This window comes from Mobula hypostoma, chromosome 9 (genome assembly GCF_963921235.1).
Source record: "Mobula hypostoma chromosome 9, sMobHyp1.1, whole genome shotgun sequence".
Lineage (NCBI taxonomy): Eukaryota > Metazoa > Chordata > Chondrichthyes > Myliobatiformes > Myliobatidae > Mobula > Mobula hypostoma.
In genome coordinates, this window is record NC_086105.1 from 2,444,771 (window position 1) to 2,457,205 (window position 12,435).

General features: G+C 51.0%; 1 protein-coding gene across 1 annotated transcript in view; it reads left to right on the plus strand.

The window, feature by feature from the left end:
• Positions 1–3,661: 3,661 nt before the first annotated feature.
• Positions 3,662–12,435, plus strand: part of syt10 (synaptotagmin X) — a 100,699-nt gene continuing 91,925 nt past the window's right edge. The window contains exon 1 of the mRNA XM_063059586.1: positions 3,662–3,961. Within this exon, the coding sequence (XP_062915656.1) occupies positions 3,814–3,961 (148 nt within the window). The 5' untranslated portion in view covers positions 3,662–3,813. The remainder of the gene's footprint in view (positions 3,962–12,435) is intronic.

Below are 12,435 nucleotides of genomic sequence, written 5' to 3' on the forward strand. Positions count from 1 at the left end.
TTCTCCGGTTAGCGGAACTGGTTCTCACATTCAATAACTTCTCTTTTGGCTCTTCCCACTTTCTTCAGACCAAGGGTGTAGCTATGGGAACTTGCATGGGCCCTAGCTATGCCTGCCTCTTCGTTGGTTATGTGGAACAGTCTGTGCTCCAAACCTACTCTGGTACTGCTCCCCAACTTTTCCTTCGGTACATTGACGACTACATTGGTGCTGCTTCCTGCACCCATGCTGAGTTTGTCAATTTCATCAACTTTACTTCTAGCTTCTACCCAGCCCTCAAATTCACTTGGTCTATCTTGAACACTTCTCTCCCCTTTCTCGATCTCTCGGTCTCCATCTCTGGAGACAGACTGTCCACTGACATCTTCTACAAGCCCACTGACTCTCATAACTACCTCAACTGTACCTCTTCCCACCCCGCCACATGCAAAAATGCCATTCCCTCTTCCCAGTTCCTCCGTCTCCACCGCATCTGCTCCGAGGATGAGGTTTTCCGTTCCAGGACATCTCAAATGTCCTCTTTCTTTAAGGATCGTGGTTTCCCTTCTGCTGTCATCAATGATGCCCTCACCCGCATCTCCTCCATTTCCCGCACTTCAGCCCTCACCCCATCCTCCCGCCACCACAACAGGGACAGAGTTCCCCTTGTCCTCACCTACCATCCCACCAGCCTCCGGATCCAGCACATTATCCTCTGCAGCTTCCGCCACCTTCAACAGGACCCCACCACTAAGCACATCTTTCCCTCTCCACCCCTCTCCGCTTTCCGCAGGGATCGGTCCCTCCCCACGGATCTCCCACCCGGCACTTATCCCTGTAAGAGCAAGTGCTACACCTGTCCCTACACCTCCTCACTTGCCACCTATCAGGGCCCCAAACAGTCCTTCCAGGTGAGGCAACATTTCACTTGTGAGTCTGTTGGGGTCATCTATTGCATCCGGTGCTCCCGGTGCGGCCTCCTCTACATCGGTGAAACCCGACGCAGATTGGGGGACCGCTTGGTCGAGCACCTCTGCTCCGTCTGCCACAACAGACAGGATCTCCCGGTTGCCACCCACTTCAACTCTGCTTCACATTCCCATTCAGATATGTCCACACATGGCCTCCTCTACTGCCATGATGAGGCTAAACTCAGGTTGGAGGAGCAACACCTCATATACCGTCGAGGTAGTCTCCAGCCCCTTGGTATGAACATAGAATTCTCCAACTTCCGGTAATTCCCTCCCCCTCCCTTCCCCTATCCCTATGTCTCTCTGCCCCCTCCCCCAGCTGCCTATCTCCTCCCTCTTTGTTCCACCTCCTTCTACTACCCATTGTGTTTTCCTCTATTCTTTCTTCACCTTTCCTGCCTATCACCTCCCTGCCTCCCTTACCCCATCCCTTTATCTTTCCCCTTACTGGTTTTTCACCTGGAACCTACCGGCCTTCTCCTTCCCACCCTCCCTCCACCTTCTTTATAGGGCCCCTGCCCCTTCCCCCTACAGTCCTGACGAGGGTTCCGGCCCGAAACGTCGACTGATCGTTTCCACGGATGCTGCCCGACCTGCTGAGTTCCTCCAGCGTGTTGTGAGTGTTGCTTTGACCCCAGCATCTGCAGATTATTTTGTGTTTACAAGGTGGGCACTGGCCTGTGATATGGACCGGGGAGATCCAGAGGCAAGATTTTTTGCACAGGGTCAGGAGGCTGCCTTGAATATGCTGCTGGGGACGTGGTGGAGGCAGATACAATAGAGGTGTACTAGAGGCTGTTTAGCGAGGGCCATGAATGTGCAAGGAATGGAAGGACATTAAGATTCAGAATAATTTATTTACCATGTATACATCGAAACAAATGATGTTTACAGTCAAATTTCCTAATGAAGTGGTGGCAAAAATGGGCATTATTTAGGCACAAAGCATTAGTTTATAGTAGTAATTGAATATCTAACTAATCAGATTGGCACAACATCATGGGCTGAACAGCCTGTACCATTCTATATGTGCTATACCGTTCTATGAAACATCTCTCCTCCATAGATGCTACCTGACCTGCTGAGTTTCTCTGGCATTTTGTCCATGTTGCTCAGGATTTTCTGCATCTGCATAATCTCTTGTGTTTACATTGGATTGTTGAGTTCTGATCAGTCTCTCCGGGCCACCCCATCAGAGGATGACCTCAGGAACGGCAGACACAGACCTTAGGAGGTTCAATGCAGCAACACGATTTTCAACAGCAAGATCCTAAATGTCAAATTTAGGGGACTGTCCATGGAATAGAACAGAACCCCTGTTCACCATCTAGAGATGGACAATGGGAGGGTCACACTGAGGGAGGGGTGGTACTGAGGGAGGGGTGGTACCGAGGGAGGGTCACACTGTGGGAGGGGAGGTACCGAGGGAGAGTCACACTGTGGGAGGGGCGGTACCGCGGGAGGGTCACACTGTGGGAGGGGTGATTCTGAGGGAGGGTCACATAGTGGGAGGGGGCGGTACTTAGGGAGGGTCACACTGTGGGAGGGGTGATTCTGAGGGAGGGTCACACTGTGGGAGGGGTGGTACTTAGGGAGGGTCACACTGTGGGAGGGGTGATTCTGAGGGAGGGTGACATAGTGGGAGGGGGCGGTACTTAGGGAGGGTCACACTGTGGGAGGGGTGATTCTGAGGGAGGGTCACATTGTGGGAGGGGTGGTACTTAGGGAGGGGTGGTACTGAGGGAGGGTCACACTGTGGGAGGGGTGGTACTGAGGGAGGGTCACACTGTGGGAGGGGTGGTACTGAGGGTGGGGTGTTACTGAGGGAGAGTCACACTGTGGGAGGGGTGGTACCGAGGGAGGGTCACACTGTGGGAGGGGTGATTCTGAGGGAGGGTCACACTGTGGGAGGGGTGGTACCGAGGGAGGGTCACACTGTGGGAGGGGTGGTACTGAGGAAGGGTCACACTGTGGGAGAGGTGGCACTGAGGGAGGGTCACACAGTGGGAGGGGTGATTCTGAGGGAGGGTCACTGTGGGAGGGGGTGGTTCTGAGGGAGGGGGTGATACTGAGGGAGGGTCACACTGTGGGAGGGGTGGTACTGAGGGAGGGTCACACAGTGGGAGGGGTGATTCTGAGGGAGGGTCACTGTGGGAGGGGGTGGTTCTGAGGGAGGGGGTGATACTGAGGGAGGGTCACACTGTGGGAGGGGTGGTACTGAGGGAGGGTCACACTGTGGGAGGGGTGGTAGTGAGGGAGGGTCACACTGGGAGGGGTGGTACTGTGGGAGGGGTGGTACTGAGGGAGGGTCACACTGTGGGAGGAGTGGTAGTGAGGGAGGGTCACACTGTGGGAGGGGTGGTAGTGAGGGAGGGTCACACTGGGAGGGGTGGTACTGTGGGAGGGGTGGTACTGAGGGAGGGTCACACTGTGGGAGGGGTGGTAGTGAGGGAGGGTCACACTGTGGGAGGGGTGGTAGTGAGGGAGGGACACAGTGGGAGGGGTGATTCTGGGGGAGGGGCAGTACTGAGGGTGCGCCGCGCTGCGGGAGGGGAGGTGCTGTGTGACGTGCAGAGGCAGGTCCCAGGACGCGGTTCAGAAACATCTCCTGGGAGCCGGGTCCCACAGACCCACGGCGCAGCGCAAGATATTGGTGACGGACCGCGGAAACATTCTGGCCGGCCGCGGTCGGAGGAACAGTTAATGCAACGGATGGGGTCGGCGCCAGTCAGATGCAAGCAGCCGCGTTGAGTTGTGCGGGGATCGCGCTGTCCGCGGGGTCCGGAGCGCGGAGCGGACCGACAGCGCCGGGCGCAGGATCGGTGCGAAAGCAGCGCAGGAGGGGCGCGAGGAGGGGGCGGCGATGAGCGGCCCCTCACAGAACGGGGTCAGTCTGTGCGAGAAGGCGCTGCACATCGTTACCGAGCTCTGCTTTCGGGGGCTGGTGGAACGCAACAAATGCTACGAATTCATCTTCAGTGGGGAGCGGCGGAGCGGAGTCAACGGGGCAGGTAACGGAGGGCGAAGGGGGCAGGAATGGAGGAGGGGGGATGAGGAATAGGGAGAAGAAGGAGGGCGAGGTCGGAGGGAGCGGTGTCAAGCTGCGGGACCGTCCACCTGTTGCTTCGAGCATTGACTCCAACCCGCGGCAAGCCACGTCCTCTACGCCCCTTTCCCGAATCCTCCCCAGCTACTCTCCTCCCCATTCCCAAACCCTCCCCTCTTCCCCATCCACTCTCCTCCTCCCCATTCACAAACTCTCCCCAACCCGCTCCCCTCCTCCCCATTCCCAAACTCTCCCCATTCCCAAACCCTCCCCTCCTCCCCATTCCCAAACCCTCCCAACCCGCTCCCCTCCTCCCCATTCCCGAACTCTCCCAACCCGCTCCCCTCCTCCCCATTCCCAAACCCTCCCAACCCGCTCCCCTCCTCCCCATTCCCAAACCCTCCCCTCCTCCCTATTCCTAAACTCTCCGCAACCCGCTCCCTTCCTCCCCATTTCCAAAACCTCCCAACCCGCTCCCCTCCTCCCCATTCCCAAACTCTCCCCAACCCGCTCCCCTCCTCCCAACCCGCTCCCCTCCTCCCCATTCCCAAGCCCTTCTCCACCCGCTCCTCTTCTCCCCATTCCCAAAACCTCCCAACCCGCTCCCCTCCTCTCCATTCCTAAACCCTCCCCTCCTCCCCATTCCCAAAACCCTCCCCTCCTCCCCATTCCCAAAACCTCCCAACCCACTCCTCTCCTCCCCATTCCCAAACTCTCCCCAACCCGCTCCCCTCCTCCCATTCCCAAACTTTCCCCACCTCCAACTCTCATTCCCTTCCCTCCAACCCCCTGCTCAATTCCACACACTTTTCCCCAACCCTTCTCCTCTTCCCCATTCGTCTCTTTTCTAGCTCCCTCTCCCTCCCCTCCTCTCAATACTCGACCTTTCTATCCCCTCCCCTTCCTCCTCCACCCTCACCTACTCACCCTCTCTCTCCCCTCTCCCGCACTCGTCTCAACCCCTTAGTCCCTCATCCCATTTTCCACTACCCACCCCTTCCACCCTTTCATCCATCCGTCTCTACCTCTCCTCTCTCCCTCCTCCCCTCTGTTCTTCTCCCCCTCTTACCCTCCTCTCCCTTCCGACCCTCCCCTTCCTCCCGTTTCCCCCTTCCCCTTCTACCCCTCGTCCCTCCTCCCTTCCCCTCTCCCCCGTCTGTATCTCTTCTGTCCTTTCCTTTCCCTCTTCCCCTTCCTCCTTCTCCCTTCCACTCTCTCGCTTTCCGCCACCTCCCGCTGTCTATCCGCTCCCCGTTTACCCTCTCGCCCTCTCCCGGCAGACTGCCGACGGAATTCTGTTGTTGCGGCTCCCCGGGCGGCGCTGGGTCCGGCGGAGAGAAGGTCGATCTTCGTCACCCTCACCCCACCCTTCAGCGGGTATGGGGTTCCCGGCCCCGGGACTTACACCGCATTCGTTCCTCCAGACCGCGACCGGGTCTATCAACCGACTGCCGACCCCCGTGAACTCGAGACTAATCCGGACTGACCTTGGGCTCCGTCTCCTTCCCCGCTCTCTTTGAGCTGTTTAAATCTCTCTTGCTCCTGTTGACATCGCTCTCTGTCTCTCTCTCTCTAAGTCTCTCCGAAGTTCTCAGCCCTCAGTTGTCCCCCGCCCCTCCCTCAGTCTGAAGGTCATATATCACGCTCCCGTCTCTCCTTCCCACCCTCTCTCTCTCTCCCGGGTTCACATTTCCCTCTGACCTATGCTTCACCGCTTAGTGGCAGTGTGAGAAGACCATTAATTTCCAGATTCACCAGGACTGGGACATCTGATAAACTATTAACACAACAATACTTATTTTTATCAATTTGTGTAAAGTATTTGTTTTGAAGTAACGCTGTGCAGGCAGGTAGGGCACCAAACATTAGTTGGAAAAATGCTTCTAATAAATATCTCCGAAGTTCCATTCAGTGGGCCAGTGATCTAATTTGGAGCGCAGAGCTGGAATCAGAATCTGCTTTATTATCACTGACGTATCTTGCGAACTTCGTGTTTTGCAGCAACAGTACAGTGTAACACATAAAGTGCACTATGAATTGTAATTAGGAATCTATATTTTTAAGAAAGTAATATAATATAAATGGAATACTAAGGTAAGCTCGACAATAATATTAAAGAGGATACCAAAAGATTCTTCAGACATGTGAAGTGTAAAAGAGAGGTGAGAGTAGATATCGGACTGCTGGAAAATTACACTAGAGAGGTAGTAATGGCGGACAAACTAAATAAGTATTTTGCATCAGTCTTCACTATGGAAAACACGAGCAGTATGCTGGAACTTCGAGAGTGTCAGGTGGCAGAAGTGAATGAATTGAAACTGAAGGTCTGAAGGTAGAAAAGTCACCTGGACCAGATGGTGTATGCCCCAGAGTTCTGAAAGAGGAGGCATTAGTAATGATCTTTTACTAGATTCTAAATCATTCTGGAAGATTGGAAAATTGGAAATGTCACACCACTCTTCAAGAAGGAAGAGAGGCAGAAGAAAGGAAACTATAGGCCAGTTTGTCTGACCTCAGTAGTTGGGAAGATGTTGCAGTCCATTATTAAGGATGTGGTTTCAAGGTACTTGGAGGCACATGATAAAATAGGCTGTAGTCAGCATGGTTTCCTCAAGGGAAAATCTTACCTGACAAATCTGTTTGAATTCTTTGAAGAAATATCATGCAGGATAGATAAAGCTGAATCAGTTGATGATGTGTACTTGGATTTTCAGAAGACCTTTGACAAGCTGCCACACATGAGTTAAGAGCTCATGGTATTACAGGAAAGAGTCTAGCATGGATAAAGCATTAGCTGATTGGCAGGAGGCAGAGTGGGAATAAAAGGAGCATTTTTCTGGTTGGCTGCTGGTGACTGGTGGTGTTCCACAGGGACCGCTTCTTGTTATGTTGTATGTCAGTAATTCGGATGACAGAATTGATGGCTTTGTTGCAAAGTTTGCAGACAATATGAAGATAAGTGGAGGGGCAGGTAGGGCTGAGGAAGCAGAGAGACTACAGAAGACAATTCGGAGAATGGGGAAAGAAGTGGCAGATTGAATACAGTGTTGGGAAGTGTACGGTCATGCATTTTGGTAGAAGAAATACAAGCATAAACTATTTTCTAAATGGAGAGAAGTTTCAAAAATCTGAGGTGCAAAGGCACGTGGGAATCCTTATGTAGGCTTATCATATGAGGAGCATTGATGGCTCTGGGCTTGTATTCACTGGAATTCAAAAGAATCAGGGAAGATCTCATTGAAACCTATTAAATGTTGAAAGGTCTCGATAGAGTGGGTGTGGAGAGGATGTTTCCTATGGTGGAGGGGTCTAAGGTCAGAGGACACAACCTCAGAAAAGATTCCTTTTAGAATGGAGAAGATGAGGAATTTCTTTAGACCTGAAAGTGGTGTATGTGGAATTCTTTGCCACATGTGGCAGTGGAGACCAAGTATATTTAAGGCAGAGATTGATGGATGCTTGATTAGTCAGGACATGAAGGGAGAAGGGAGGAAATTGGGTCTGAGAGGGAAATGGATCAGTCGATAAAATGGCAGAGCAGACTTGATGGGCCAAATGACTTAATTCTACTCCTACATGTAATGGTCTAATATATCATTATATTAGCAAATAATGTAATGTATAGCGAAAATATATATTTGTATACAAAAGAATTTTTTATTTCTATATAGTATATTGTATGTGGCAACATATATAACTATACAACTCATACTTATGTAACATCTTTTTCCGTATGTATATACTGCAGATAAATATGTGGATATCCCTCATCTGAACTCTTGGGGACGTTTGGGTTAACCTATTGTTGCAATGTTACTCGCAGTGCAGCGATTGAAGAATAATTACAGATCCAGAGATAGCAAGGCGTTTAGCGGGAAGGATGCTGCATTCAGATAGCGTCTTTCAATGGCTGTGCAGGGTAGCCTCCAGCACTCAGAGACAGACTGGATGAGCTGTGTCTGGGCTGTAAACATCTGGGATTCTTTCACGCTGACTCTAGTTCAGTGTGAGGTGTGAACAATGTGGTAACTCAAAGTTCAAAGTAAGGTTATCAAAGAACATGTATGTCACCATATACTAGCTGAGATGCATTTTCTTGTGGGCATTCACAGGAAAAACAAAGAAACGCAGTGTAATTTAAGAAAAACTATGACATAAGCAAAGACTGATAAACTGCAAATGTGCAAATGCTATATATTTATATATACAACATGTATATAAAGTGTATATATACCTTAAATCTATGCCCTCTAGTTTTGGACTCTCTAACCCTGAGGAAAAGAGAGTTACCATCCACCCTATCTATGCTGTCATGATTTTATAAATCTTGATGTCATGAAGTCTGCTGTGATCTGGGGGGATAAAAGTCCCAGCCTCTCTAATCTCGTGTACGGGCCCTTTGGCCCACTGTGTTTCTGCCGAGTATCATATTCATTGATACGAATCTCACCTGTCTGCAGTAATTCCATATCCCTCTATCCACTGTTCATTCCATCACCTGCCCAGGTGACCCTTGAATGTGTTACTGTGTCTGCCACCACCATCTCCATGGCAGGTAATCGCAGGTATCGACTATTCGAGATGAAAAATTTACTCCACCCCCGGGGCCCTTTAAAGCTGCACCTTCTCACCCTGAACAAATTTAAATGTGGAAGACAGGGTTAATGGCAGGATTCTGTGCAGTGTGCAGGAGCAGAGGGATCTCGGGCTTCACATCCATAGATCCCTCAAAGTTCCCACGCAAGTTGACAGGGTGGTGAAGGTGTACGGTGTGTTGGCCTTCATTAGTCAGGGGATTGAGTTCAAGACACCTCCTCTTACTCAGACCCAACTCAGACATCTCCTCTTACTCAGACCCAGCTCTCAGACACCTCCTCTTACTCAGTTCCAACGCAGACACCTCCTCTTACTCAGACCCAACTCAGACATCTCCTCTTACTCAGACCCAACTCTCAGACACCTCCTCTTACTCAGTTCCAACGCAGACACCTCCTCTTACTCAGACCCAACTCGGACATCTCCTCTTACTCAGACCCAACTCTCAGACACCTCCTCTTACTCAGTTCCAACGCAGACACCTCCTCTTACTCAGACCCAACTCGGACATCTCCTCTTACTCAGACCCAACTCTCAGACATCTCCTCTTACCCAGACCCAGCTCTCAGACACCTCCTCTTACTTAGACCCAACTCTCAGACACCTCCTCTTACTCAGACCCAGCTCTCAGACATCTCCTCTTACTCAGACCCAACTCAGACACCTCCTCTTACTCAGACCCAGCTCTCAGACACCTCCTCTTACTCAGACCCAACTTGGACATCTCCTCTTACTCATACCCGGCTCTCAGACACCTCCTCTTACTCAGTTCCAACGCAGACACCTCCTCTTACTCAGACCCAACTCTCAGATGTCTCCTCTTTCTTACCCCTTGAACAGGACCCCACTAAGGAACACCAGACCATTGTCTCCCACACCATCACCAACCTTATTGACCCTGGGGATCTCCCATCCACCGCCACCAACCTCATAGTTTTCCCACCACCTGCACCTCCCATTTCTACCTCCTACCCAAGATCCACAAACCGCTTATCCAGGTAGACCCATTGTTTCAGCTTGTTCCTACCCCACTGAACTCATATCGGTATACCTCGACTCTGTTTTATTCCCACTAGTTCAGTCCCTTCCCACCTACATCCGTGACACCTCACACACTCCGGATCTATTCAATGATTTCAAGTTCCCTGGCCCCATCACCTTATTTTTACTAAGGATGTCCAGTCCCTATACACCTCCATCCCTGACCAGGAAGGTCTCAAAGCTCTCCATTTCTTTCTGGACACCAGACCCAACCAGTTCCTCTCCACCATCTCTCCTCTGCCTAGCAGAACTTGTCCTTACTTTCAATAATTTCTCCTCTGGGTCCTCCCACTTCCTTAAAACAATTGGAGTAGCCATGGGCACTCGCATGGTCCCAGCTATGCCTGCCTGTTCGTTGGCTACGTGGAACAGTCTATGCTGAAAGCCTACACTGGTGACCTTACCGCACTTTTCCTACGCTACATCGATGACTACATTGGTGCTGCTTCCTGCACCCATGTTGAACTTGTCGACTTCACCCACTTCACCTCCAACTTTCACCCTGCCCTCAAATTTACCTGGTCCATTTCTGATACCTCCCTCCCCTTCCTTGGTCTCACTGTCTCCATCTCTGGAGACAGCTTATCTACGGATGTCTATTACAAACCCATGGACTCTCACAGCTACCTGAATAATACCTCTTCCCACCCTGTCACTTGTAAAAACGCCATCCCTTCTCTCAATTCCTCCATCTCCGCCGCATCTGCTCTCAGGATGAGGCTTTTCATTCCAGAATGAAGGAGATGTCCTCCTTTTTCAAAGAAAGGGCCTTCCCTTCCTCTACCATCAACCCTGCCCTCAACTACATCTCTTGAATTTCAAGAATAGACAATACGTGCAGGAGTAGGCCATTTGGCCCTTCGAGCCAGCACCGCCATTCACTGTGATCATGGCTGATCATTCACAATCAGTACCCCGTTCCTGCCTTCTCCCCATATCCCTTGACTCCGCTATCATTTAGAGCTCTATCTAACTCTTTCTTGAAAGCATCCAGAGAATTGGCCTCCACTGCCTTCTGAGGCAGAGCATTCCACAGATCCACAACTCTCTGGGTGAAAAAGTTTTTCCTCAACTCCGTTCTAAATGGCCTACCCCTTATTCTCAAATTGTGGCCTCTGATTCTGGACTCACCCATCAGCGGGAACATGCTTCCTGCCTCCAGCGTGTCCAATCCCTTAATAATCTTATATGTTTCAATCAGATCCCCTCTCAGCCTTCTAAATTCCAGTGTATACAAGCCCAGTCGCTCCAATCTTTCAACATATGACAGTCCTGCCATCCTGGGAATTAACCTCGTGAACCTCCGCTGTACTCCCTCAATAGCAAGAATGTCCTTCCTCAAATTTGGAGACCAAAACTGTACACAATACTCCAGGTGTGGTGTTACCAGGGCCCTGTACAACTGCAGAAGGACCTCTTTGCTCCTATACTCAACTCCCCTTGTTATGAAGGCCAACATGCCATTAGCTTTCTTCACTGCCTGCTGTACCTGCATGCTTACTTTCAGTGACTGATGAACAAGGACACCTAGATCTCGTTGTGCTTCCCCTTTTCCTAACTTGACATCATTCAAATAGTAATCTGCCTTCCTGTTCTTGCCACCAAAGTGGATAATCTCACATTTATCCACATTAAACTGCATCTGCCCACTCACCCAACCTGTCCAAGTCATCCTGCATTATCTCAACATCCTCCGCACATTTCACACTGCCACCCAGAATGTCTGCTCCCACCCCATCCTCCTACCATCCTACCAGGGATAGGGTTCCTCTTGTCCTCACCTACAACCCCACCAGCTTCCGCATCCAGCACATAATTCTCTGAAACTTCCATCATCTCCAACGGGATCCCACCACCAAACACGTCTTTCCCTCCCCCCCACTTCCTGCTTTCCGCAGGGATCGTTTCCTATGTGACTGCCTTGTCCATTTGTCCCTCCCCACTGACCTCCCTCCTGGTACTTACCCTTGCAAGCAGAACAAATGCTACACCTGTCCCTACACCTCCCCCCTCACAACCATTCAGGGCCCTAAACAGTCCTTCCAGGTGAGGCAACACTCCATCTGTGAGTCTTTTGCTGTTCCCAGTGTGGCCTCCTGAACCCGATGTAGATTGGGAGACCGCTTCACCAAACATCTACGCACCATATGCCAGAAAAAGTGGGATCTCCCAGTGGCCACCCATTTTAATTCCACTTCCCATTCCCATTCCGATATGTCCATCCATGGCCTCCTCCACCGTTGGGATCAGGACACACTTAGGTGGAGGAAAAACATCTTATATTCTGTCTGGGTAGCCTCCAACCTGATAACATGAACATTGATTTCTCAAACTTCCAGAAATGTCCCCAACCCCCCTCCCCCTTCACCGTTTCCCATCCTCTTTTCCCTCTCTCACCTCATCTCCTTGCCCACCCATTGTCTCCCCCTGGTGCTCCCCCTCTTTCTTCCATGGTCTTCTGTCTCTCTCACCAATCAACTTTCCAGCTCTTTACTTCCCCCCTCTCCCTCTGGCTTTCACCTATCACCTTGTGTTTCTCCCCCCCCCCCCACCTTTTAAATCTACTCCTTAGCTGTGTTTCCTCCAGTCCTGCTGAAGGGTTTCGGCACAAAACATCAACTGTACTCTTTTCCATAGATGCTGCCTGGCCTGCTGAGTTCCTCCAGCATTTTGTGTGTGTTGCTTGGAATATTGTATTCAGTTCTGCACCCCTCATTATAGGAAGGATGTGAATGCTTTAGAGAGAGTGCAGAGATTTACCAGGATGCTGCCTGGATAAGAGAGCATGTTTTATGAAGATAG